At 38.9% G+C, this 25,843-nt stretch overlaps 1 protein-coding gene across 1 annotated transcript in view; it reads left to right on the top strand.

Annotated features, from left to right (window-relative positions):
* ADCYAP1R1 (adenylate cyclase activating polypeptide 1 (pituitary) receptor type I) overlaps positions 1 to 25,503 on the top strand; it is a gene marked incomplete at its 5' end in the record, with an annotated part of 56,754 nt that extends 31,251 nt beyond the window's left edge. Inside the window, 3 exons of the mRNA XM_009583156.1 lie at positions 18,926 to 19,055; positions 19,269 to 19,310; positions 25,315 to 25,503. Coding sequence (XP_009581451.1) covers positions 18,926 to 19,055; positions 19,269 to 19,310; positions 25,315 to 25,503 — 361 coding nt within the window. The remainder of the gene's footprint in view (positions 1 to 18,925; positions 19,056 to 19,268; positions 19,311 to 25,314) is intronic.
* Between the last annotated feature and the right edge of the window lie 340 nt (positions 25,504 to 25,843).

Here is a 25,843-nt window from a genome sequence, read left to right as displayed (position 1 = left end):
TTCACATTTATATGAAATGATAATATTTTATGCCTCACTTTTTCACCTCTGTAGTCAGACATCCACGTACTGAAAGTACTGCCCTTGAAGTTTGCTCTAAACTGTGTTTCCACAGACAAAAAGAATGCTTTAAATTCATTCTGCAGGTGGATATTTCTCAGAATTAAAACTCAGGAGAAAGTGTAGTAAATAGGTTAACTGTATGCATGGTTTGCCTAGGGCTTGCATGAAGACTTCCCATGTATGTGCTGCTGGGAAGTCATCCCCTGAATCTTAGATTGTAATTAGCACCCAAGATGTGCAGAGCTAGTTCTGATTACGACCTACTGTGTGCATGTTTGGTGGCTGCTGCACATCTCTCACATATGAAGCAAAGCATGCCATAGACTCCAGTGATTTAACTAGACTATAAAACATCCTTGTCATTTTTTGATCAATATGGTGACTGGGTTTTACTGATATTTTTCCTATGTGTATAGTTAGCCACCAAAACCAAGAGAAAACATCATATTTTCTGTTTCATTCGCTGCCATTATTTTTCATATTTTTTTGCAACTTTATAAATGGGTGTGTATAAATTGATATTGCATTTGTGTATGTGTTATGAAGTGGAGTGTTGTTTATCCAAACAGATTCAACAACAGAAAAGACACAGAAATGATAAAAAAAAAAGAAATTAGTAAGTCTATGCAGATATACACCAGGCATACTCAATATTTGTGCATACATATCCTGTAAAAAGAGAGCTGTTGTAACAAAGAAAAAAAATAGATCATAGTGTGGTTATGTCACCATATTGAAATCTCTGTGGCATTTAGGCTGTGGTCCATATTAAGCATTTTCCATGTCCTATTTTGCTGTTTCAAACTATTAAATGTCATCCCATCCGACCAAATTCTCCATCCAGACCTTTATTCCACAACATATTTAAGTACTTTGCTTTTAGTACATGAGACAGATCAGTTGTGGTCAAGGAAGGATGTTCAGCCTGTTTCTGAAGGTAATATCGCATGATATCTGCAGTAGTGATTGAGATTTATTTTGGTATCAATCTTCCACTCTTTGGAATAACCCTTTAGCCAGGACTTCCATCATCAAAAAGAAAATAAAAGACCCCACAAAAATTTGGTTATTGATTTTGGGTAGGATGTATTTTCTTCTTACGTGTATGGTACATGTTTATGTTCAGGCCCTTTTAATGATTATTTTTGTTAGGAAAATCTACTTCCAGTTCTATTTTATAGACACTATGGTTGTGGTTCTGCAAGTCACTTAAACCTGTATTTGGCTTCAAAAGCCTTGGGGATATGCTTAAATCAAAGATTAATTATATATTGTTACCACTGTGCACTCATTAAAGTTCCCACTACTGAAGTTAGCTGCAAGGTATGACAGGAACACAACAGAAGAGTGCACTAGTGCTTAATTAATACAGTGTAGACACTAAAAATTGTAAGACTTGCTTTAAAAAAAACCCGAACAATAATTTGTATAATTTGCAGCACGATAATGAGTGCTTTATCCCTATAAAAAAATCAGACTTTCTCTCTAAATAACCTTTCTGATGATCATTATATGCAATAACCTTTGCCCTGAGGTTGTCAAAAACTTGGAAACGTGTAGCTAATTCCTAACAATTTTCTGCAGTATTCAAATGCTTTAGTGATTGTAAACTTCCATGTTATCAACTTGCATGTTCAGTCATTCATTACCAGTCTCATGCCTAAACCATCTTTCTTCACACGTTTAATTCCCCCTCAAAGCTGCCTGCATGATGCTGATCCCATTTCAGACTGAACGGCTCAAAACATGCCAGATTCCGAGAGAACAATAACTCCACCCTTCTTTTACTGATGTTTTAGATAGAAACTCCTCCTTACGGCTGAAATGATTGGGGGCTAGATTCATCAAAAATATCTAAGCAGCTGAGGTAGGAATTAAAAAGGAAATAGAAGCCACCCTTTTTAATGTTCATTTTAATTTTGTGATTTTGGGTTTTTTTCGTCTGAGAACCTTAAGTAGCTTTCATACTTCCTCCCAGTAGTCATCATAATCATTAGTTACTTTTTAGTGGTAGGAGTGAACTGCCAAAGGCATAAAAAAGACATAACTTTGTTTCTTGAACCATGTTCCAGGGTCAGTTAATCTTGTATCAGTCCTGAATACTTCCACCAAATTAAGCATCAAACCAAAGCAAGTCCAGTAATACAAATGCAATAGATTTTTATCTGAGTGAGAAGTTCTGAGATCCTCAGGTGCTGGGGAAGCACAAAGTGATATCGATTGTATTCCTAGTGTAATTAAAACAACTGTGGAGTTCAGACAGGTTTCTTGCCCCACCTGGTGAATGAATTGCATAAACAATTGTAATGTGCCATGTCATGGACATGACACACTTAATCCTACAGTACAAATGACAATGTCTTGTATTTGTACCTGTATATTCAATCCAGTTAGATTTTAACTTAACATGCTTCGAAACAGAAAGCACTGCCTGATTTTTAGCAATCTCCAATTGCACAGTTTGTAAATATTTTGAAGAAGTAGTAAATTATTTAGGGACACTGTTACACCATATGCTGAAAGCCAAGTAGCACTACATCAGAAGTCCATGAATCCAATGTGCACTCACAGTTCTTGGGACTGGAAACACATATTCGCAACCCTACTATGGCTGGCTTAGCACACATCAGGCAGACATTATTTGCATGGACTTTCATACATCAGTCCCTTGTCTGGAATTTTAGGAAACAAATAATAAATTGATCTGGCAAGGCTTCACTGTTTCTCCTGTGAGAAATCCAGCCAATAGTGTGTAACATGGTATGTCAGAATCTGCTTTCAGGTATCCTGGTTTCAGTCAAGTTGTTGTAGAGAGAGTGCATTCACCCCCCAAAAAAGCCATATTCCTATAGAAATGCACACAAAGCTTAAATCCACGCTATTATTTTCATGAGCATTGTTGCATTGCTGAAAGAGTCATTATAGACGGAAGATCATCTAACAGTATCACTACCATAAACCACTACAGTATTTAAGCAGGTATGCATGATGTAGATGCATGCTGGAATAACCCTTAAGATTAAAAAGGCCCACACATTTCCATCAAGTCTTTGCTTATTCATTCATTTTCGAGGATCAAACACATTTAACTGAAAAAGCCTCTTTTTTTTTTTTTTTTTTATTTCCAATTTATCATGAATAGTATAATTTGGGAGGGGGAAGCTTGTTTCTGCTTTTGCTTTAACAGATTCTTCATAAATTTTGTATCACATGTTGAAAACTCAATGAAAAGAAAATAAACCCCACATATATCTAGCTAATTCAGGTCTACGTCATTCCTCCAATCAGCATCTTGCTGGAAAGAAAGGAGAAACATGGCATATATCATAGGTAGGTATGATTTTACATATGGTGCAACCTAGAGGGTTAGGGCCGGAGAAGCAATGTTGTAACACAAACGTTTTGGTAAACAACACTCCTCTACAGTTCACCTGCAAAGTCACTGGACACTCAATGATTCATTCTGCTACCGCTTTGTCTTGCTGCAAGTGCTTAGACTGCCAGCATTAATAATTATTGACAGGGTCTTCATGCCAAAAGTCTTATTTTTGACAAGAAAATGGCAGATGTTTGATGAATGGTATATTCTTTAGCATGGCACTTTAATTTCTTAACCCCAGGTACTATCAGTTGAGTGCTGGAATGCCCACTAACCCAGCAATGAAAGGAACTCGTGTCCTCGGGCTAATCCTTTTCTATCACAAGAAATACAATGGAAAACATAGACGATGATCATTTGGTGCTAGTGCATGATCAGCGAGGACCTAGTTCTCATTTCTAAGAAATGCTAGGAGAGTAGATGTTTGCTACTTTGATTGACACTAATTCTTGATGGGTTTATTTAATGCTCTAGAGAAAATGTTCTCATTCACAACTACTATACTTTTCATTTACATTTCCCAAGGCAAATTATTATTTTGGGTGTTGGTTTGAGGTTTTTTTGGTTTCTGTTTTGGTGGTTTTGGTTTTTTTTTTTGCGGGGGGGTGTTAATTTGTGCCGAATCTTTTCAGATAGAGATTGGAAAAAAATTGAGTGTACTCCTTAGGAATGTAAGTTCATGTAGGCTATGTACCATAATTAGCAAGAATATAATTACACAGGGATTTATTTATTTTCAGATAAAGTAATTGAAAACCCTATTCTGCTTTGGTTATCTATCTGTAGATTTGCTGTGGTCTCAACTACTGTAAAATCAAACAGCACAGAATATTTAGTGTGTTTATAATGTTCCTATGAGCTGTTATTCCTGTTGAACAGCTGAGGGTATGATGCACAAAGAGGGCTACTCAAAATCCCCGCCGGTGCCTTGTGGCAGGTAGAGAAACATGAACATATATCTTCGGTTGTCAAATCTAGCTTCCTAACCTAAATGCTGTCCTTTCATCCCGTATGCATCTTTTACATTTTACAGTTATGATGGGATCAGACCTAAAACTATGCCCACCTTGAAAGTGGTTTTCTTATTTCATGGGCCACTTGCCAAAGGGATATTCCAGAAGAGCAAAACAGTATTTTTAAACGAAATTCCATCGATTTCCAATGATATACAAGTGCTTTACTGGAACTTTGACAGGCTCTGATTTTGAAATAATCAATGATTGATCACAAAGCTTGTTTCTTGTGGTTACAAGATCATCTGTGATGAATGCAATGTTTAAAAGTGCTCTGCTTCTGTTATTTTGAAATCCTTAGAAGGTGGTTAGAGTGGAAGTCCATTGTGCCTTGGCCTGCACAGGTGATGTCTGTATGATGGAGGCTGACTCCTGTTATTTTCTGTTTTGAAGTAGTAATGAAAAATAGGATGCCTCTGTCTTTAAACACTATTTGTGCACATTGCTGTAAGGTATTTTTATGGGCAATTTTATGGTTTCGATGGATATACAAACAGAGGAACGGATACAACACTGATTTATATGGTTGATGAACTAGTTGACTTTTTTGAAATCTGCCTAAGTTTCATGCTTAACAATTCTCAAATGGTGACTTAAAATTTCCACTTGACTCCATGCTCTGTGGCAGCCTTGGAGAATGAGATTGTGTCCTAAGTGAGCAAAGCACAGACTTTTTTCCCCATCTGTTACAAGAGCAAGCCAGGAACTGGGAAATAGCATGTTTGCATTAAAAGAGAAGCCACTGATAGATGGTCCTTGTCTAGAAAGATCAAGGAGCTGTGCAGGTTAGTGAGGGAGAGAACAATGCCATGTTATATTCAACAGTGTGGTTCTCTTTATAAAAATGTTCCTTCCGTTTTTTTATGAAGAAACAGTGATGCAAAGCTTGATGCACTCTGAACAGTTCTATCAAGGGTTGGATTAACCCTAACAGCCCTGTTTCTGAGGAGGTTTAGGCACAAAAAAAGGCTAAATAGTGTCTTACGAATTCCCATTGAAATGGGTAGTAGCATATATCTGAATATTTCAGACCTAAATGTCTTTCAAAGCCAGTACCTAAAACATCATGGCTTGATTGCCATAACTGGTATGGAACAGCACTCAAAACATCTGAAGGCTCAAGCCAGCATGATTTATATATAAGTATTTGCTTGTGTACCTGTGTAAATATAGGTCTTTGCCTACACAAGTACCGTCTGAAATGCTATATATATCTAAAATTGTTCCAGCATTGTTTTTTAAAAGACCACAAATACTTTAGCAATGTGCACAATATAAAGCTTCTTACTTTAATGTGAAACTACACTTAACTAAAGTCTTTGGAATATTATAAATTTTACCACACATTCAAGTTTACTGATTAGCAAAAAATAAGGTAGCCTTCCTAAAGAAAACAGGGTACAGACCTCAAATGTGTTTTTAAAGTCACTGCAGTTCATCAAAGTGAATAACCTAATTTTGATCTGTATTGATAAACTTCCGTTGTCATGGAGATCAGCAGGATAGAGAACGTCCAGTGCCTAAGTCCATGCATCTTTACGAATTACCCACGGATTTGGGTTCAGTGTTGTATCCTTTATCAGGGTAGCTTACTTACTGGGAAATACAATGGTTTTGGAGATTCAGATAATTTTTCAGAAACCTCAAACTGAGAGCTAACTTGGGAGCATCCAAATTAGACCATTCTGGCTGTTTTCCCTTTCCCTCCCGCATTGCTCATAGCTAAGTTTGTTCTTTTGAATGCATTGTTAGGCTGAAAGGGATAGATCTGGAATTTTATTTGTCCCCAAATCAGTTTGCACCTTTGTTTCTTTGAATTGGTTACTTAGTGTAAAGATAAATGTGGAGTTGAAGCAACTGGTCATGCAGCAGTTGTTGCGAGACTGCAGACAATGGGGAATAATTCTGACATCTCTGATCTTGAACGTGCTTTCAACTTACATCAAAGCTTGATGCGCATCAGCATCCATGATCTTCCATTTACTTTTTGCTACCATTCACATTTTTGCCTCTACCATATGAGAACAAAAGGAGTTTAATTTCCCCTCAGTGTCTCTGCTTCTCCTTACCATTGATCTCTTGTGTCTCACTTCAGCAACTAACATGCTTCACATCCAGTGGTTTTAGTTTTATGTATGAAGAATTATTAGGATGTATTCCAAGCACGTATATAGTCCTTAGAGCCTGAGGAAGGGGCAAGAAAGATGGTGCTGTCACAGTGCAGAAGGTTTTTTGATCTGGAAGGGTGAACTTCTCATGAGGCTCTTGTAACTAATACTGTGCATAAAAGGAATTGTGTGGTGCAAACTGGGTAATTGGTTAATTGCCCAGGAACAAATTCTTCCTGCCTTGGAGAGTACAAGTACACACTCAAAGGCCACCAGATTACCGTGGCTTAATATTGAATTAAGCCTCAGTGAAGGTGGTTTAAACAAATGTATACTACCTCAAGACTGGACCAATCCAAAGCTGCTCATATGGTTCACATAGTCTTAGTACCTCATTTGCTGTGCACCTGTATCATTACTGAGACATTTCCAAACTGTAATTCCTCTTACACATTTCCAATGAAACACTGGAGTTGTTCAGCTGATTAAAAGTCTGCAAGCCCAGGCTTTTTCAACAAAGGCAGCATTCTTTTTTTTTCCTTAAGGAAGGTTATAGAGATGGGTTGAAACTTGGATCGTTGTCTGCAGGGATATTGTATAAGACGTAAGGCAGGTGAGGCAAAACAATGTAACTGAAGCTTCAGAGCTGCAAATCTCAGTGTAGCTATACTGATGCTGAGCTCTGCCAGCTGACAGGACTAAGACCTGTCTATAATGCTTGAAAATCCACTTCTTGTGGCAGACTGTGACAATAAATACTCTGTGGGTTTTGTGCATTTTTTTGTTTTAAGGACAACAAGCTAATCACATCTTGGATATTTTATGTCTGTATTTGGACATACATATTCTTCATTTCAAACAGTAAACCTATATTCAAAACCATTTAAGAATCTCATTTGGTGTGGTACATTTTTCTCACTAAACATGCTATCGTCTTCTACACTACAGTTATGTTACTGCACTTCCATCAGAATTATTCCATAATGCATGACATTAGTCTACGCTCTGGAGTCAGTGAGAATAATCTAACTTGTTAAAATAGGATCTCCAGAGTTAATACAGAGGAAGGATCAGGACACGTGACCTTGAAGCTACAGTTCATTTAAAGACTGTTTTGACGGAAGCATTCTGCTCTCTATTACCAGCTTCCTTCTCTAGAGCGCAGCTAAATATTAAGCCTTGTCTCTTCATTATTTGATCTCTGATGGCTTCCTCCATCCTTGTATGTCCACCCTATAGAAGTTAGCAAAGCCAAGAATGAACAGTGTAGAGATGATTTTTGGCTCTCTTTGTCCATTCTGTTTCATCTTCAAACCTCAGTTCTGCACAAAGGTCAGAAAGTTCCAGTTCAAACTCGTGTTTGTTAAACATTCATTTTCAACCTCAGTTATAGTCTGCAAGCAGTAACCCAGCTTCAGCCTCTGGAGAGGTGATAGCGGTTTCCTCACAGACATACTGTTTCTGTGTCAAATTATTGTTGTAATTACCATGCTATCTTTCAGTTACAACAGATTAAATCTAACTTTGGTGGAATTAAAAGTACACACATGTAAAGCATATAGAGGACATTGAAAGTTCTATCTAATGTCGGAGCTTTGAAATCCGTGGAAGACCCTCATGAGGTTTCCTACACACGTCCTAGTTTTTAGCTTGAAATTCATTGACTTTACAAGTACATAGAAACAAAAAATGCAAATCTTCTTTATGTTCCTTCAAATCACTGAAAAAAAAAAAAGCAATCCACTGAGCTGTGGAAGACACATCTATTCAAAACAGCGAAGAGAAACAAAGCTGACCTCTCACATGTTGAACCAATGCAAGAGCCCTAAATACTAGAGACCAAAAAGTCAGATGAAAGAAAACTACTACCATCCATTAAAGTCAACTGATTTTAATGTGTTTTGGACAAGGACTGTAAAGGAGACCTCACGCCCTCTCTTTTTTTTCCAACTTGTTTTCAGATTATTCCAGAATATGTCAGAATATGGTCCTGGAATACCTCAGATCCTTTAGAAATGTCATGGGAAAGTGTTTTTGGTTTGGTGGTGTTAGCAGTAAAAAGTAGAGCTATAGGTAACAAGACTAAGACTTTGGACTTGTTTTCAATTGAAGAGTAGAGAAATAGAGTTGCCTTTTTTTATGAAGAGTACAACAATGGTTGTACTTCTAGCAAGACAGCATGGGATCCACCTGTTTTAATAAGATAATCATGCTGGGCTCCTTCCACAGTCAGTAGAGATCTACCTAGTCCAGAGAATAAAATCCTTAGTATAACTTATTTCATTCTAAACAAGATGCTTAAAATAGGTCAGATAAATCTCAATTTGTGGCCTGTTTCTCACCACTGACTGCAAAGCTAGCATGGGTCGACAAGGTAAAAGGCATACACCCATATTGTAAACTTCAAAAATTAGATGACATATAACTAAATAACGACTTTGCTGAGAAGCACCCATGCTTATTCTGTGTCTGGGTGAGAGGGGTGAATGAGTCTACTTGCACACAGTGGATCAGGACCCACAGTCCATGCAGCAGGATGGAATTGTATAGTCTGTTTTCTGCTCACAGGATGAGTTCAGTTTTCCAAACTCTTTATATCTGAGCTGTAAGTCTAGGGTTTTTGTAAATGTAGCTGGTGTTTTGGCCAGGAAACAAGTCTAGCTTCAGGAAATTCTTAGCTATCGAGTAGCAAGGAAAAGAAATCCCCCAATCGATAACAATATCACCTGTAGGTAAGTAGGCATCTAGCATAAATAATAGACGGTATGGCTCAATTTTTCAATTTTTTTTCTCTCTCTCCCATACAATCTTTCTATTTTCACTTTGGTTAACTTTTTATTGTATTTTCAGTACTTTATTTCATTGATTTGTTTCTACATTCCTTTTCCTACTACTCCATAGTTGCCAATCCTATTTGTAGTGAGGTTACATAGAATTACTTGAGCAGGGTGCACAAAGATTCTTAATGAGGCACAGTTTTAATTTGCATGAATCAAATTCTACCTTTATTGTGTTTCCCAAAGGATTCCCCTTCAGCATATTTAGAGACAACCCACAAACTCTGTCATTCCCTGTGTGCTATTAGTGACCTAAACCCAGATCTTTTTCATTATGGATCTATGTGGCCTTGGTAACAGAGCATAACGTCATTCCCCTGAATCAGTATGCTCATTTTACTTCTCTTAAGCACCTCTGACAAACCTACAAAGTCTTTAGAGTGGAATTGCAACTACGTTTGCCTCAAATTTGTGTACTCTCTCATTTGCATTAACTTGCCAGATGTCAAGGTGTTCAGTCTGACAAGATAGTCTTCAGCCACATCACACATCACTCTTTTAATCCTGGGAATGTTTAACTTTTTCTTTCCCCTTCCACCCTAGCACCCTCCCTCTTCCTCCCAGATGCAGCTGCAGTCCATGCACAGGACACATGCGGTGAGACTCAGCTTGTTTGCCTTTAGCTGTCTAAAGTCTCGTATTTAATCTAAGCAGTCTAGTCTTCGTCTATGGTCAAACTGAGAGACCAGGGCACCTCCGTAAGGCAATGCATCCCGTATGTCTTAGACGCCTGTTACACAGGTCAGCTCAGCCTCTGGAAGTGCCTGTTTCTTTCCGTGATTGACTGAGTTAAAGGTGATAATTCAGTTTAAATTTGTCTTAAATATATATATAGTTAGATGTGACCAATTCCATTCTGTGTGTGCCTACAGAGATCTGAGGATCCTGTCCTAATTAATGTAATGTTTTGATATCCATAATCTCATTTATATTAATTTTCTCTTATTTAGCTATTTTTTCCTCCTTCCCATTTCTTTCTGGTTCCTGCCTCCTCTGCCTCTTGTCTCTTTCTCCCTTTCCTTCCACCAATGCCTCTATTTGGATAATAAATAAATAAATAAATAAAGTAAGTGAGTTAAAAAAAAAAAAAAAAGAGAGGAAAAAAGGGAAGAAAACGATCAATTCTGTACTCTAAAGATTTTGGGTCACTTTACAATATCTAACATCAGAGAGATGATTCTACCTAAATTAGATAGGATGGCAGAAAAAAATGCTAACAGCGCTAAAATATTAATGTTTTCCTAAGAAGTGCTAGCAAAGTTTTCCATCGCAAGCCCATGTGTAAAAGTTCCCTCATTGAGTGGGGAGCAGTAGTTAATTCTTAGATACTATTTTCAAAAACAAGTCTGTCCTTTTTGATAATTCTAGCAAATATCAAGTGCTGTCATGTTAGTTCTACTCACTAGAAAAACCTACAATGAAAATCAATCCCTGCCAAATAAAACAGGGCATAAGCAGTAAAGGAAACATGGGTGGGGATTTTTTTTTTCTAGATGACTATGGCAAGATTAAGCATGTCACTGAAGAACACAATCCCTTACAACACCCCATGATTAAGAGTTTTCAAAGTGATTAGTGATTATTGATTTTTAGATCTTTCATTTTCAGGTTATGTACCTTTTTTGGACTCAATGATCTTAAGGGTCTTTTCCAACCTAAATGATTCTATGAAAATGCCTTCATAAGCACTGCTTTTCAACACATGATGAACAGCCCTCATGTGGTAAAAATTGGTCTGATAAAATGTGTTTCAGATCAGCTGATCAAAAAATGAGTGAGACACTCAGAATCCATAGTCACTTCTGAAAGTCTCAGCCATAGTAAAAAGGAACTATCTCTAAAAATTCTCTCCTTGTTTTTGATCAGTCTTAGCTGACAATTAATGCACAACTCAGCCCTGTGAAGAACAGAGATGGTGCAAGATTTTATCACAAAAGTGATACTGTAAAAGGAACAGTCATTTTCATATTTACTTCCTTAGCATCATCCAAGAAATGAGATTCATTTTGCAAGTTGAAACATGATTCGTATTTCTATTTGCTGGATGTGTGCATGCCACAATACTGTATTCTTTCCAGCTCTTACGCTATAATCTTTAATAACGCAGCTGTCAGATTTTGATTACCTAAAAGGAAAAAACAAACAAACAAATAAAACTCTAGTAAATGGGATTAGCTTAAAGGAGTTAACAGTACTCCTATTTTCGATTTATTCTATTTTACTGTTCAGCTTATAAACTGCATCTTCCATCTATGACTAGGTGAACACAAATCTTAGACTGTGCATATTAGCAGAGCAACAGAAACAGAGTTTGATTGGTTTGAATAAAGTTAGATGTTTGCCTTGTGGGCAATTGTTGTAAAAAAAATCTTCATAGTATCCTTTCTAGTCAACAGAGATTTAGTCAGGGTAGTAAGTGGTGTTTGGTGTGCTGTTCATCCCATCCTAAAGTGGACTTCTAAAATAGGTCGGATATACCTTGACCAATAAGTGTGTTTTTCTCTCTTGGCTGCTTATTCTCTCTGTTGATTCTCAAGGGACCAAGGATGTCCAGTTTACTTAGATTTCTGTACTGTAAATATCCAACCTTCCCTGAGGTGAATCCCACCAAAACAACGATGTGTTGAAAACAAAACAAAACAAAAAATGTCCCCTCGAAAATTGACCAGAAATTACTATTTTCAATTCTCATGTTTTTCAACGTACCATAAAAGATACAAAATCCCTATCCCTCAGATCCCTCAAAATGCCTTCCCCTCTTGTTTCAGATTACCCTTCTTGACAGCTGATTTGAATTAGCCTCTCTCTAGCTAGTTGTAAATGTAAACATCCCATTTTCCATAGCAGCTCTTTCTAGAATACGACACGTAGAGGTCATGGTCCTGGTTTATAGCATATGTGCCTGCTGCTTTTATAACTACACCTGTCTCAGTGTGTGTGACAAAAAATAAGTGGTACCTCTGAATTACCAGTCAGACATGCAGTTTCCATACTGAACTGCCCTCCCCATGCATCAAGGAAGCTGGGTGGAAGAAGTGCTTTGGTGTCCTTACTAGTACTCTTCACTAAAAAGAAGGGATCCACACTACCTTGGGTACTCACACACGAAAATGAGGAACATCTGATCCAACTTCATCTTAGATTAGTCTCCATCCTACACGTTTATGTTACTATTTAATTGTTCTCCACAAGCGTGCAGTCAACTTCCATTTAATATATTGTTCTGTTACCCTCTGTACAATACCAGGCTGCAAAGGTCATGTGTATTTTGGATGCGTAATGCTGCCCGCCTGCCTCCAGGTTGTTCAATCTTTGGTTTGTCTGTGAATCAACGCATCAAAATTGCCAGCGACAGCCAACGCGTTTTAATTTTTTTGTTTGTTTTTGCTTCAGTTCAAGCAGCTGGTTTGTGCTGTAATTTCATTCTGTCATGTCCGCTTTCCATCTTTGTGACGTGTCTCATGAAATGTGTTGAAAGTGACCTACCTTGGCCTGTTCACAATATGCTGAAAAAAATGCTAATCTTGTCATATTTAGCAGCTGCGTTCAGAAATGCTACTGTAAGCCTAAGAGGGCTAACCAGCACTCTTGCAAGATGTCAGAACTATCAACCATTACCCTGTAAGTGTACGCAATCCTGTGACATTACTGTGTTTGTATGACGCATGTTGCAAGTAAATGAATGGATATTAGCAGAGGGGTAGTAACCAGACAGCAAGCATTCATTTAGTTCTTGTTGCATGTAGAATTTTTTGTTGTTGTTCTGTGCTTTTGCTGATGCCCCACGATCAAGGATTTTAAGGTTATGTTTTAAAAAATTTTGTAATTATCACTGATGCTCTCTATGGTTTTGGCTAGTGTCTGTATAGAAACTATTAATAGTTACTGTTTATTATACAGCAAAGAGGGGCACCCTGGTCATACTGAGAGTAAATGTTTCACCTGAAAGTTTCTTAGAACGACAGGGGCGGGGCAGGGCAGGATTGAGTGAATCAGACTCTCAGCTGGTGTAAAACAACTTATGTCCATTGAACTGAATGAAGTTGTGTTAGTATACACCCAGGGATGAGGAAAGACTAAGCTTAACCTAATATCAAAATATTATGTGCCTAGTCATAAACCTTTGTCAAAGATTTGCCTATGGAGAGTGAGGCATCTAGAAAAGTGAATAAATGTCATTTAGTCTAGAGATATGTGAATTAATCACTTTCTCACTGTGCACCTCACTCTCTGTTACTCGTACAAGAAGCTCATGGGGTTCATTTAGATGAGGCGTACCTTTCAGAAAACTATTACACAATATGTTTCCTGATGAACTTTCCCCTTAATTTCACAGCAGTCTTATGAGTGCAAATCCTGCCACACAGATCCATCAGTCTAGCATTTTGCTGTAGAATATTTAGTACTTGTCTTTGACACCATTAAGGAAAAAAAGTTGTTTTGTAACTTACAACTGCATATATTGTTATGTTTGTTAGCTAGAAAAAGACATTTAAAATATAAAAATAAATTTTCTCTGTGATTTTACATCTCCTCAAGGTATTTAAGAAATAGACCAAAGAAAATGCTGAAAAGATTCAGTCAACAGACTGACATTGTGCAAAAGCAGATAGAAGAAATGGAGAATAGAAGAACAGTCAGCAGGTCCATATCCTACATTGAGAGAAACTTGAAGTCTAAGAAGAGTTAGGTAAAACTAGGACTTAAATTTAGGAGGAGATAGTTTGAAATATGAAGTTCACTACTTAATATATAACCTGATGCAGCATAGACTTCATGTTGGGCCTTTGCAGAGAAACAAATTTCCCATTAGGTAAGTGCAGTGTTTCAGAAAGATGGCAGACTGGCAACCATCTAAGGTGAAATCCTCTACCTAGTCAATGGCAAGAAGAGTTCAGCCTAAACAGGAGCCTAGAAAAACTCTGTACACTTCCAAAAACATAATTAAACCTTTTTTTTTGTGCTAAAATACGAAAGTCTCAGTAAGCTTCCACTGCTTTTCGAGTCCTTTAGTCTGAAGATGTGATTTATGCATGGGGAAATTAAAAAGCTGTAATCAATTACTGTGTTTAGGTGTTACCTCAGGTCTTTGAAAGTGATCCTACAGATCTAATTAAGCTTTTGGAAAAGACATGTATCTGTCAGAGAGATTACTGAGGTTCCTGAAAGTCAGATGTTAACTCTGTTTAGCATCCTTTTGATAAAACAGATACTTTGGTTTATTAAACATGAGCTATATTAAGCATTTCATCACTAATGACATCCTGTATCTTCACGATTTGCTCTTTAAACTTCTATTTAAATATTGCCATGATTATTTTTTGTACATATTCATCACTGAGTTATGGCCAAAAAGATGAGATTCCTTTAATCTAAACTTTACAAGCCTACAGAGCCGCAATTTATATGACAAACTCAGTCCAGATCCCCTTGGTAGTCAATGGAGAGACTTAGGATGTGATAAGGCCTTCCTTAGGGACAGGTGATTCGTCCTTGTGCATAAGTGCCTGTTACTCTTCATTGACAATAAAGGCAATGTAGGTGTGGAATTAATTTAATTAAAAATAGGTGTCATCATTGCAGATACCTCATAACTTTAAGCTAGCCAATATGTACATCAATAGATGTAATCAGTACATACTCATGGGGTTTACAACAAGAGTCACATCTTCTTAAAGAGGCATCTGTAACAGGCAAGAACTATGCCTTGAAAGTGCATTTTTCTCTGCATTGGCTTTAGAGACATTACGCTAATAATTTCGATATAGATATCTACAGTATGTATGTCCAAACCTTGGTGAGATGAATGTTGTTCTACATTACTACCACAGACCTTGATGTCTTCTCTGCAAAAGTTTATATTTAATCAATTTAATTTCACTTAAGACTCAACATTTAAACTGAACAATTCTCTTACTTTGAAGAGGCAGGCCTAAATAGCAAAACAACAACTACATAGTCTTTCTTCAAAGGCTATGGTTTGAAGATCTTTTGCTTCTTTTGACAGTCTGTGATGTTTTGTCTCAAAAAAGTTGTGTGGTGAGAACCTCTAAGATCAAGGCAATAAACTCTTTGCCAGAGTAAAAGTTATTCTGTATTTTACCCTTACCTTAATAGCACACAGTGTCATCTTCAAATCTTATGTAAGTTACAACGGCTTTTTTGAGCTACATGACTTTGCAATTGGTCCAACAGAAGCAGCTACAGTCCCAGCAGAAATAGCACAAGACACATCTTCAGTGCAGTGGAGATACCTGGAACTGATGGGAGAGTATGCTCTAAGCTACAGTTTTCACCTCTCTCTCAGAGAACAGAAAAAAGAATGACAACCACAAATTTCCTTACATGATTTCTTCTAGAGCTTCAGGTCCCCCGATGTAGAGGACCCATGTTTTCTGATGGCCTCCTTCATTTATTCCAAATGGCATCATCACATATCCAGCTCAGCAGTGCTTACAGTTGTATCTGCAGGTTCTGAATCCGGAGATATATCTTTGTTACATCCCATTCACAGAAGCTGGAAGAACCTATTTAGACCATTTAGAACTCATTGGTCCTCGCTCTCTATTGCACAGCTGCTCAAAATATTTTTTTTTTCATCTGATGTACAGTTACTGTGTTTGTTTGGATCACAGCATTAATTTGTCTTCTAGAAACCCGTTTTAAAATGCAGAATATGAACACACTGGAACATTCAGTAGAAATCACTGAAAATTCTACTCAGCAATGCAATGTGATGTGCATTTTCATTTCCAATTCATGCCCCGTTATGTCCTATGTAATATTCATAGGCACTTCAGCAATCTCCTTAATAAGTGTGGATGTGCAATGGAAAAATAAAGACATGCTTCATTCAGATACTGGTCAAAGTTAGACAACGTTTCTACTTTCTATTCCTTTTACTATAAAGATGTCTTTCCGTTATTCAATAGAGGAGTGAGGAAAAACAGAGGACACCATTACTTGTGTCTTTTTGTACTAACGCTTTATGGAAAGGCCAATAGCCATGCTATTGGGGAAAATCTCATGTTTAAACTGTTTTTAAGGAAAATAACAGCTGAAAAATAGAATGTCAGCCTCAACAAAAATTGAAATACAACTCGCTTTCTTATACAGTAACCTTAAGACATTCCTCTAACTGTGGGAAAGTAAACAAGGCTTTTGCTAAACCTTTTGGAGAACATATCTCTTCTAAACAGCCAGTTTAAGCCCAACTGAGTCATTATTGTCCTCAAGCCTTTCGGATCTGTCCCCTGAGTTTGTGGGAAGATAAGAGGATGAATATCTTTGGCTGTTACACTCCTGAGAATCTCGCTGTATTCTTTAACATCTTCATTTCACCATTGCACGTAAACTTAGATGTATCGCAGGTACTGCTTTAAGTCTTCTTTCTTCCTAATCCTCTTGAAAAAACACAATTCATCATCATCCACACAGTCATTAATAATATCTCAAGTTTTTCTTATAATTAAATTCTTCTTTTCCTCTTTGTAGATCTTAATCATCTATAAACTTCACAATGTGTTACTTCTTACATTTCATGTATTTTCTTCCTGACTTTTATGACAATATTGAAGACGGTATCTCAAATAAGTTGATGATGACATTGTATTTCAAGATCCTACAAACTAATTGTATGATTAATCAGATATAATTGATGCCAGAAAACTGACAATAGAAAAGTCTTCCTCCGCATCCTTCCCAAAATTAATCTCTTATGACTGCAGTGAGATACAACATACTAATAGACAATTCTAGTCTGACTTTTAAATCAAAATAACATTTATCCTTTTGTTGTTGTTGTCATTAATTCTGAATATAAAGGGTAACAGATTTTGAGAGATGATACTTCTTTGTCCAGTTTACTACCTTCATTTTATTTTTATTTTTTTTATTCCATGTCTAGTTTAAGACATATATGTTCTTTACATCTTTTTTTGTTTATGGAGATAATATTATTCTACAATCTTTTCCACAATGTTTCTGTTCCTTTTCATTAATCTGATTACATGTCCATAGAGAAAAAGGACTAGAAGGGACCTTGAAAGGTCTTTCAGTCTACTACACTATGTCACTCCTGTATCGCTTACTTTTTCGAGAGATCACCAAAATTGGAGACTCTGTGTTTTCTTCATCAACCTGTTCCAAGGTTGTTCGTCTCCTGTTAAAAAACTTCTGGTCAATGTCTAACTTGATAATTCACAAGAACTGTGTCCTCTGGTTTGTGGAGTCTTTCACCAAGACTTGAGATTTGGTGTGCATCAGACTAATGAATCATAGGTGTTTAGCACAATCTCAAGACAAGTGTTGTGATGTGTTTATCAGCCTTAGTGCACAAAGTACGACTGAGGGACACCAGCAATGAACAGATATCCCATTTCCAGTTTGGTATTGGATATAACAACATATGATCACAGAGTTCTTGGAGATGTATTAATTAAGTCGTCACTTTCAGTAAGACAAACACATCATTTTTGGGATATTGTTGAGCACGTATTTGCAAATTCAAATGTGTCTGCAATATGCCATATAGATATAAGCAAAGTGAACATTTGAAATTGAAAAAGTATGCAGCTCTTCCAAAAATCTTTATGGCTTTTTAGATCTTTTGTCTTCCCATCTACCTCCTTAACTTACTTGAAGGAAATCAGTCTTATTTTTTCCCCTTTGAAAATGATGTTACTATAGGCCACTTTGTTTATAATAAAGCACTTGCCTTATTTTCAGATCAACATTGGCTTTCTCTCGGGTCTTTTTTGCTGCTCAGTCAGCAAATGACACTGACCAAAACTGATGCATAAGTCTTGGCTGGACCCCTGCTTTTGGGGAATTTCATCCATACTCAGTTAAGTGCTTACAGAGACACACATTGGTTTCCAGCCCTTTTGTTTATACCTACCGAGTTTGATTCCTCTCTAAATCCTCTTCATTGTGATGCAGTGGAAATTAGTTGCACCGTGGAATTACACTTAGGTTTCCAACAGTATAAATGAGACCAAAATCAAGACCTTGAGGAATAGTCATGAGTATAAGAACACACAGGGCTTTTTTACCTTTATTTGTATTGCTGTTTTGGAATTTTTTGCTATGCAGAAAGAAATTCACACACAAACACACAAAATGTGATTTCAAACACTCCACCGGGATTAAGCAATTGGGTGAGAGGTTTATTATTGTGTTATGGTAGCAGTCTGAATCCCTTAGCAAGATTACCCTCCGCATGTTTGGCATGGTAGAAAAAATCTCTGCTTATAATAATGCAAATTAAAATAACAGTACAGAGTATTAAGCATTACTAATGTGCTGTTATTGTAGCAGTGTGAAGAAGTGGGAGCAAACTACAGTGTGTGTGAAATCACTGTTTGGGAACAAATGGGAATGTTGTATATTTGTTTGTATAATTATACAGTGTATGTATTTCCCGAAAGGGAGGCAACAAAATATTTTCTGTGTTTTCTTCTTTAATTAAAGCACAAGTTGTTTATTACAAGGCTGCATTAAAGTTCTTTCACTCTATTGTAACAGGAGACTGGCTCGCTCTACACTACTGCTTATCCCCTTGTTTGGAATTCACTACACGGTGTTTGCTTTTTCTCCTGAAAATGTCAGTAAGCGGGAGAGACTAGTGTTTGAATTGGGACTGGGATCGTTCCAGGTGATTATACAGTGAATTCTGCTTTTGTTAAAAAGAAATCTCTGTTCGTTGTAACTACTTTGCATGCACAGTTCTCAGACTGTGTGTTTATTTATGTATATGTTTTGTATACTAGGATTTTGGTTTTGTTTGTTTGTTTTAACGCCAGCTATTTTCCAGCATTTACTGAAGGATTTGAATTACATTTTTTTTCTTTCTCTCCCATTTACCTAGGGTTTTGTTGTTGCTGTTCTCTATTGTTTCTTGAATGGGGAGGTAAGACTTCTAGTATTTAACCTCCCTCACCCACCATCCCCATCCCATTTCCTTGTGGGAGTAACTGCTATTCTAATCCTTCACTGTAACTCATCATCTACCATATTCCCTAATACCTTAGGTTGAATCTCACATTGTCTCAACAGAAGAAAGAGGATGTGTGATGTCTTTATTAAACCAAAACATTGGCCTTGCTAGAGATGATGACTCAGATTAATGCTCCCTAACAGAGGTAGGGACTGTACTGGGCTCTTTGGTTATGTCATCCCAGGTGCAGAACTTTGCACTTGTCTTTGTTAAACTTCATACAGTTCTTGCTAGCCCACTCTTCCAGCCTGTTCAGATCTCTCTGTAAGGTGGCTCTCCCTTCTGACATGTCCACCTCACCACCCAGATTGGTGTCAACAGCTAGCTTGGTGAGGGTGTGTTCAATCCCATCATCCAGATCATTTATGAAGATGTTGAACAGTGTGGAGTCCAGTATCAATCCCTGGAGGACCCTGCTAGTAACAGGCTGCCAGCATGAGTAAAAAACACTGTTCACCACCCTCTAAGTGTGGCCTGTTAGCCAATCTCCTACCCATCTTGCAGACCACCCACCAAATCTATATCTTGCCAGTTTGCCTAGGAAAAGGCTGTGGGAAATAATGTCAAATGCTTTGCTGAAGTCCAGATAAACAACATCCACTGCTCTCCCCATGTCAACAGAAAACATTATTTTGTTGTAGAAGATGATCAGGTTAGTCTGGCATGATTTGCCTTTGGTAAATCCTTGCTGGCTTTCCCCAATCACCCCGCTTCATTTGGTTTGTGATAGTTTCTAGGTCTTGTTCCATTATTTTCCCAGGGACTGAAGTAAGACTAATGGGCCTGTAGTTTCCTGGGTCCTCTTTAGAATAGAATGGAATGGAATGGAATGGAATGGAATGGAATGGAATGGAATGGAATGGAATGGAATGGAATGGAATGGAATGGAATGGAATGGAATGGAATGGAATGGAATGGAATGGAATGGAATGGAATGGAATGGAATGGAATGGAATGGAATGGAATGGAATGGAATGGAATGGAATGGAACAGAACAGAACCTCTTTTGGGCCCTTCTTGTAGATGGGTATGACATTTGCCCTCTTCTAGGCATCAGGGATATCCCCTGATCTCCATGACTTTTCAAATATTATAGACAGTGGCCTTGAAACACTTTGGGGTGGATTCCATCTGGTCCCATAGATTTATGTGGGTTGAGCCCCTACAAGAGGCCACAGACCAGACCTTTCTCCATTACTGGTAAGTTGGCGCATGTGTTGTTGTAGCTACTTGATCCTTTGACCTGGGATCCAGATACACCAGAGACAAAGAAGATATTGAGAACCTCTGCCTTGTCAGCATTATTAGTCACTAGTTTCCCTGTGCTGTTTAGCAATTGGCCTATGTCTTCCCTGTGCTTCTGCTTACTGCTCACATATCTGAAGAACCTTTCTTGTTGTTCTTGACTTTTTTGGCCATTTTCTGAGCTGAGCTTTAGCCTTCCTGACTGTTTCTCTGCATGCCCTAGCAAGGTTCTTGTAGTCCTTGATTGGTATTTGGCTGCCTTTCTGTAGCTGATATGCTTCTTTTTTTGCTTTTAAGCAAACGCTCATTGTTAAGACAGCTGGTCTCTTATTCTACCTTCTTCCTTTCCCTTTGTAGGGGATGGACTGTTTTTGTGCTTCCAGGGAGCTGTTCTTGAGCCTTCTTCCCAGCACTCACAAGCTTCTTTGCCCTCCATGGATGCTTCCCATGGAATCCCTCGCAGCTGAGCTCTGAGCATATTGAAATTGGCTCTTTTAAAATCCAGGGTTTTGTCCTATTACTGGTCTTCAGTGTGCTCAGCAGTACCTTAAACTGCACAATGCTATGATCACTGTATCCAAGGCTACAATTGGTAGTTAGTTATGTTGTCACGTAAGCCTTCTTAGTTTGTAAGTAGTAAATCTAGCAATGCGCTGTTCCTAGTCGACATGTCCAGCATCTGTAGCAGGAAGCAATCCTCAATACACTCCAAGAACCTGATGGAGGACTTGTGTACCACTGAGTTGTTTTCCGAACAAATGTCTGGGTAATTTAAGTCACCCATGAGAACCAGGTTCTGTTGGCCTACGACTTCCTTAAGCACCTGAAGTAAGGTTTTGTCAGCCTCGTCATCCTGATAGGGAGGTCGGTAACAGATACCTAACAAAAGATCCCCGCTGGTGACGATTCCTCTAATCTTGATCCAAAGCCATTCCACAGAACTTTTGTGGTCTCCATAACTCACCTCCATACACTCAAATTTCTGTTTTACGTAAAGTGCAACTCCACCTTCTCTTCTTCCGTTCCTATTTTCCCAAAAGAGTTTGTGGCCATCCACTGTGGTCTTCCAGTCATGAGTTTTCCCACCAAGTTTCTGTGTTTTCTATAATATCATAACTCTCTGACTGGGCACAGAGCTTCAGTTTCTCCTGTTTGCTGACCAAACTACATGCCTTGGTATATACAAACTTGGACTTAGGGTTCTTGTCTTCGGAGAGGGTTGGGGGAGCATTCCTCACTACTCTGGTAGGTGAACTCATCCAACCTGCTGCTTATAAATATGCAGATGTCACAGCTTTGGACACTACCCCCCAAGTTCATTAGTTTAAAGCACAATTCACTAAGTCAGCCAATCTGCTAGTGAAGATTCTCCTGGCTTTTCTAGGTAGGTGTATCCCATCTCTCCCCAATAGGCTGTATTCACTGAAGAATGTCCTGTGATTGCAGAAAACAAAACCCTGGCAATGACACCAGCCATGAAGCCAGGTATAGATCTGCATGATGCATCGACTTCTGCCTGCACCCCTATCTCTGTCTGGCAAGACAAAGGAGAAGATCACTTGGGCATCTGTCCCTTTTACTTGCGCCTCCAGGGCTCTGAAGTCCTGCCTGATCTCGGCCAGGCTTTGCTTCACTGTGTCATTGGTGCCCACATAGAAAAGAAGTAGGGGATAGTAGTCTGTGATCTCTCTCTGTGATATCCTGGATCTTGGCTCCTCGCAAGCAGCAAACTTCACTTGACTGCATATCAGGCTGACAGACGGGTGCCTCAGTGCCTGCCAGCAGAGAGTCACCCACTACTAGCACTCGCCGCTTCCTTTTGCAGCTTTTAGTATGTGCTGTTGGTACAGTTTCTCCCTGTGAATATAGTTCATTGGTTTTGTCCGCTGACAAGGCTTAATAACTGTTGCTGGGTGGTACATAAGAAGAAGGAGAATGAAGTGATAATCTGTTCTCACAGGATCACCAGAGACCATGCCACCTCTTTTTGCAAGGTGCTGTCTGTTCTCTGTTGAAGCTCTTTGTCTGGTAGTCCTTGGAGGTCAGTGCCACGGGGCCCTAATATTTCTTCTTGCAAAGTCTCAGATAATACTCTTTCTTGTCCACCTTCCCTAACACAGCATAGCCTGCTAATGTCCTCCTGCAGCTCCTCCACCTGCTGCCTGAATGACTCCACCAGAGCCCATCTTGAGCAGGTGGAGCTTCCACCCTCCTCTACCCAGGAGACAGGGTTGCAGTCTTTGCATCCCTCCACATGGACAGCAGCTTCCATGATAGGAAGCTCTGTCTGGGTGGCTGCCTCCACTCTTCCCAGGCTAGCCCGGCTAGGTAGCTGATTCCTGTCTGCTGCAGAGCTCAGCCCTTACCTGGTCTCTACCACCATGCTTCCAAAAATCTCAAAGTACTGCCTAATAAATCCTTCTAATTCCCTGGAGACCTCAAGCCATTTGGTAGGCCTGCACAGCCACCAGCTAGCTCGGGTGATCATCAGGGCTCCAGCCTAAGCCTGCAGGTGAGCAGAGCAGGCAGCAGCCCAACGACTGGCAGAGTGCGCAGCCCTTCCTGCGTGAACTGTCGCACAAACTGCTGATGCCGCTCCCAACAGATGCCGTGCCCTGTTGCTGATGCTACACCCAACAGATGCCGTGCCCTGTTGCTATTGCCGCTCCCAACAAATGCTGTGCCCTGTTTGCACTCCTGGTCGGGCGCTCCCCAGGTTATATGCAGTTTCCCACAGTGTGACCTGGCCATGGGGACAGCTGGCACCATCCAACTGTTGCCCACTCTTCTCGTGAGACCTGACTCCTGCCAGCCGGTCCCTCCACACGCACAGCCCAAGAATGTCGGATGCCCAGAAACCCTCTCAGGTACCCCCCGGGTACCTTCCAAGCCTCACATCGTCTCAGCACATGGCAACTGCTGCTGCTCCTGCTAGCATCAGTTTCCCACGTTTGTTTGTTTTCTGATTGACCTGTTCCGATCTGCCAATTGAAATTCCCCTGCCTTTGTTTATCAGACTGAATACATGAGATAATTGTTTTCTGAATTAATGGAAAAAGACTCCCTCCTCAATGCTGCCTTAAAAGGAATATATACAGTTCATCCATTCTCTCCTCCACTGATATACATCTGTTATGCAGTCCAACAGGAGAAGACTTCTCCTAAAATCACCTTCTTTTTTTCTTTTCAAGGAGGCTGAGACCATTTATTTCTACCAGTTTTAGTGCAGTAAGTGTTCTGTGCTTGTTCACATACAGTATGCAATAGCTGGTCTCTAGTACAAAAGGTCTCTAACTCCTTGATCCAAGTGATTCCTTCTCAAGTAGTTATAACAATCTCTTCAAGTTCATTAAACAGTCTTGTAGGTCACCTTTGCTTATGGGCTTAGTCAAGGTGACTGTTAAAGGACTCATAGGCAAATGTTAAAACATTATTTGTGGCTCAGTCCCATGTAGCTCAGAAAGTGAATTCCGGATCATGCTTTGCTGGAATTAGTGGCTTGCATTCATACTTCACCAGCTGGAATTACTGGATATCCACCCCTCCCACCTACAACTGTTTTTTCATCTATTATCTTCCATGAGTGCTAAAAGAATAGCCAGAAGGTCTTGTCTAGAAGTGGTACGGAGATAAGCACTTTCCAAGGTAACATGCACAGTGTGTCAGATTTCCTGTTACCCCTTGGAAGGGGGCGGCTGTTCTTAGCCAACTAACACAACCAGATTAATTAAAATCATTTTACCTCTCAAGACATTAGAGAATGACTTGTGCTTCCACTAAATTACTTAGGGTAAGAAAGGGTTCACCTTTGGCATATTACACTCTTATAGATACAAACACTATTTTCTTTTTACAGAGGTAATATACCTCCATACTCTATCTAACCTACACCTATCTATACTCTAACCAAAACAGAAATGTAGAGGTACTAGAAGGAGAATGTAAGTTTTCCAGTTGGACTTTTCCTCCCTGTAGTTAGTGTCCATACAGTTGAAGCACTTGTTTAGCATTTTGGCATATGCTGATCCATTTTGACAATTGTACTAGTCTAGGAAAATCTAGCAATGACTATTAAAGACAAGAACACCTTTGACACAGCAGCTTATTGGAGACTGGGAAAATATGTTGAGAAAATACCTCTACGTATTTCCTTGCTCTTATGCTATTTCATTCAGAAATACGCTATAGGTTACTGTCAGGAATGGGTAATAGACTGAGTAAATGTTGGTCTGAACTAGTATGATCTTATATTAAATCCTTACTATCTTATGTATATATGTACACACATGCATACCTTGCAAGATTACCAGGAAATTGGTGATGAATGAAAACTCCTTGTTATGTATTTGGTAGTGGCCATTGATGAAAACAGGATATTTTTTCCAAGAAGCTAGCTAAAGAAACATGTTGGAATTAGTGTTGACCAGGTCTTCTATGCACCTCTGGGCTGATCCTAAATTATCTAAGTCAGAGACATAGAACCTAGGCTGTTATTCCCAGTGCATGCCTGGACCTCTTTCAGACATGGAGAAGTCACTTCAGATTTTGCTGAAGTGAGGAGTTTAATAAGTCTGTCAAATTGTGGGTTTTTTTTCTAAACTTAATAATTTGTCAGCATGTCCTCGAGCGGCTAAGTACATAAAAAATGACCTTTTGAAGTTTCTCCCTAAAGGTGCAATCAGAAATAAAGAGAAAATGGAGGAGCTGGAAAGTCAACCGGTATTTTGCTGTGGATTTCAAACATCGTCATCCTTCTCTAGCGAGCAGCGGAGTGAACGGGGGGACACAACTCTCCATTCTGAGCAAGAGCAGCTCTCAGATTCGGATGTCCAGCATAAATGCGGAGAACCTAGCAACATGAGCAGCTAAGGAAAACAAATCAATCAACAAGCAAACCAAAAACCATCCCTTTAAAAAGAAAAAAAAAAAAACATAGTTTTGGTGGTGGTGTAGGTCTCTTCCTTCCTTTCCTTTCCTCTTTCCTTTCCTTTCCTTTCCTTTCCTTTCCTTTCCTTTCCTTTCCTTTCCTTTCCTTTCCTTTCCTTTCCTTTCCTTTCCTTTCCTTTCCTTTCCTTTCCTTTCCTTTCCTTTCCTTTCCTTTCCTTTCCTTTCCTTTCCTTTCCTTTCCTTTCCTTTCCTTTCCTTTCCTTTCCTTTCCTTTCCTTTCCTTTCCTTTCCTTTCCTTTCCTTTCCTTTCCTTT

This window comes from Fulmarus glacialis, unplaced genomic scaffold (assembly GCF_000690835.1).
Source record: "Fulmarus glacialis isolate BGI_N327 unplaced genomic scaffold, ASM69083v1 scaffold4818, whole genome shotgun sequence".
NCBI classification, from domain to species: Eukaryota; Metazoa; Chordata; class Aves; order Procellariiformes; family Procellariidae; genus Fulmarus; species Fulmarus glacialis.
The sequence above is the reverse complement of the archived record's forward strand: the minus strand, read 5'-3'. Positions and strand labels throughout refer to the sequence as shown.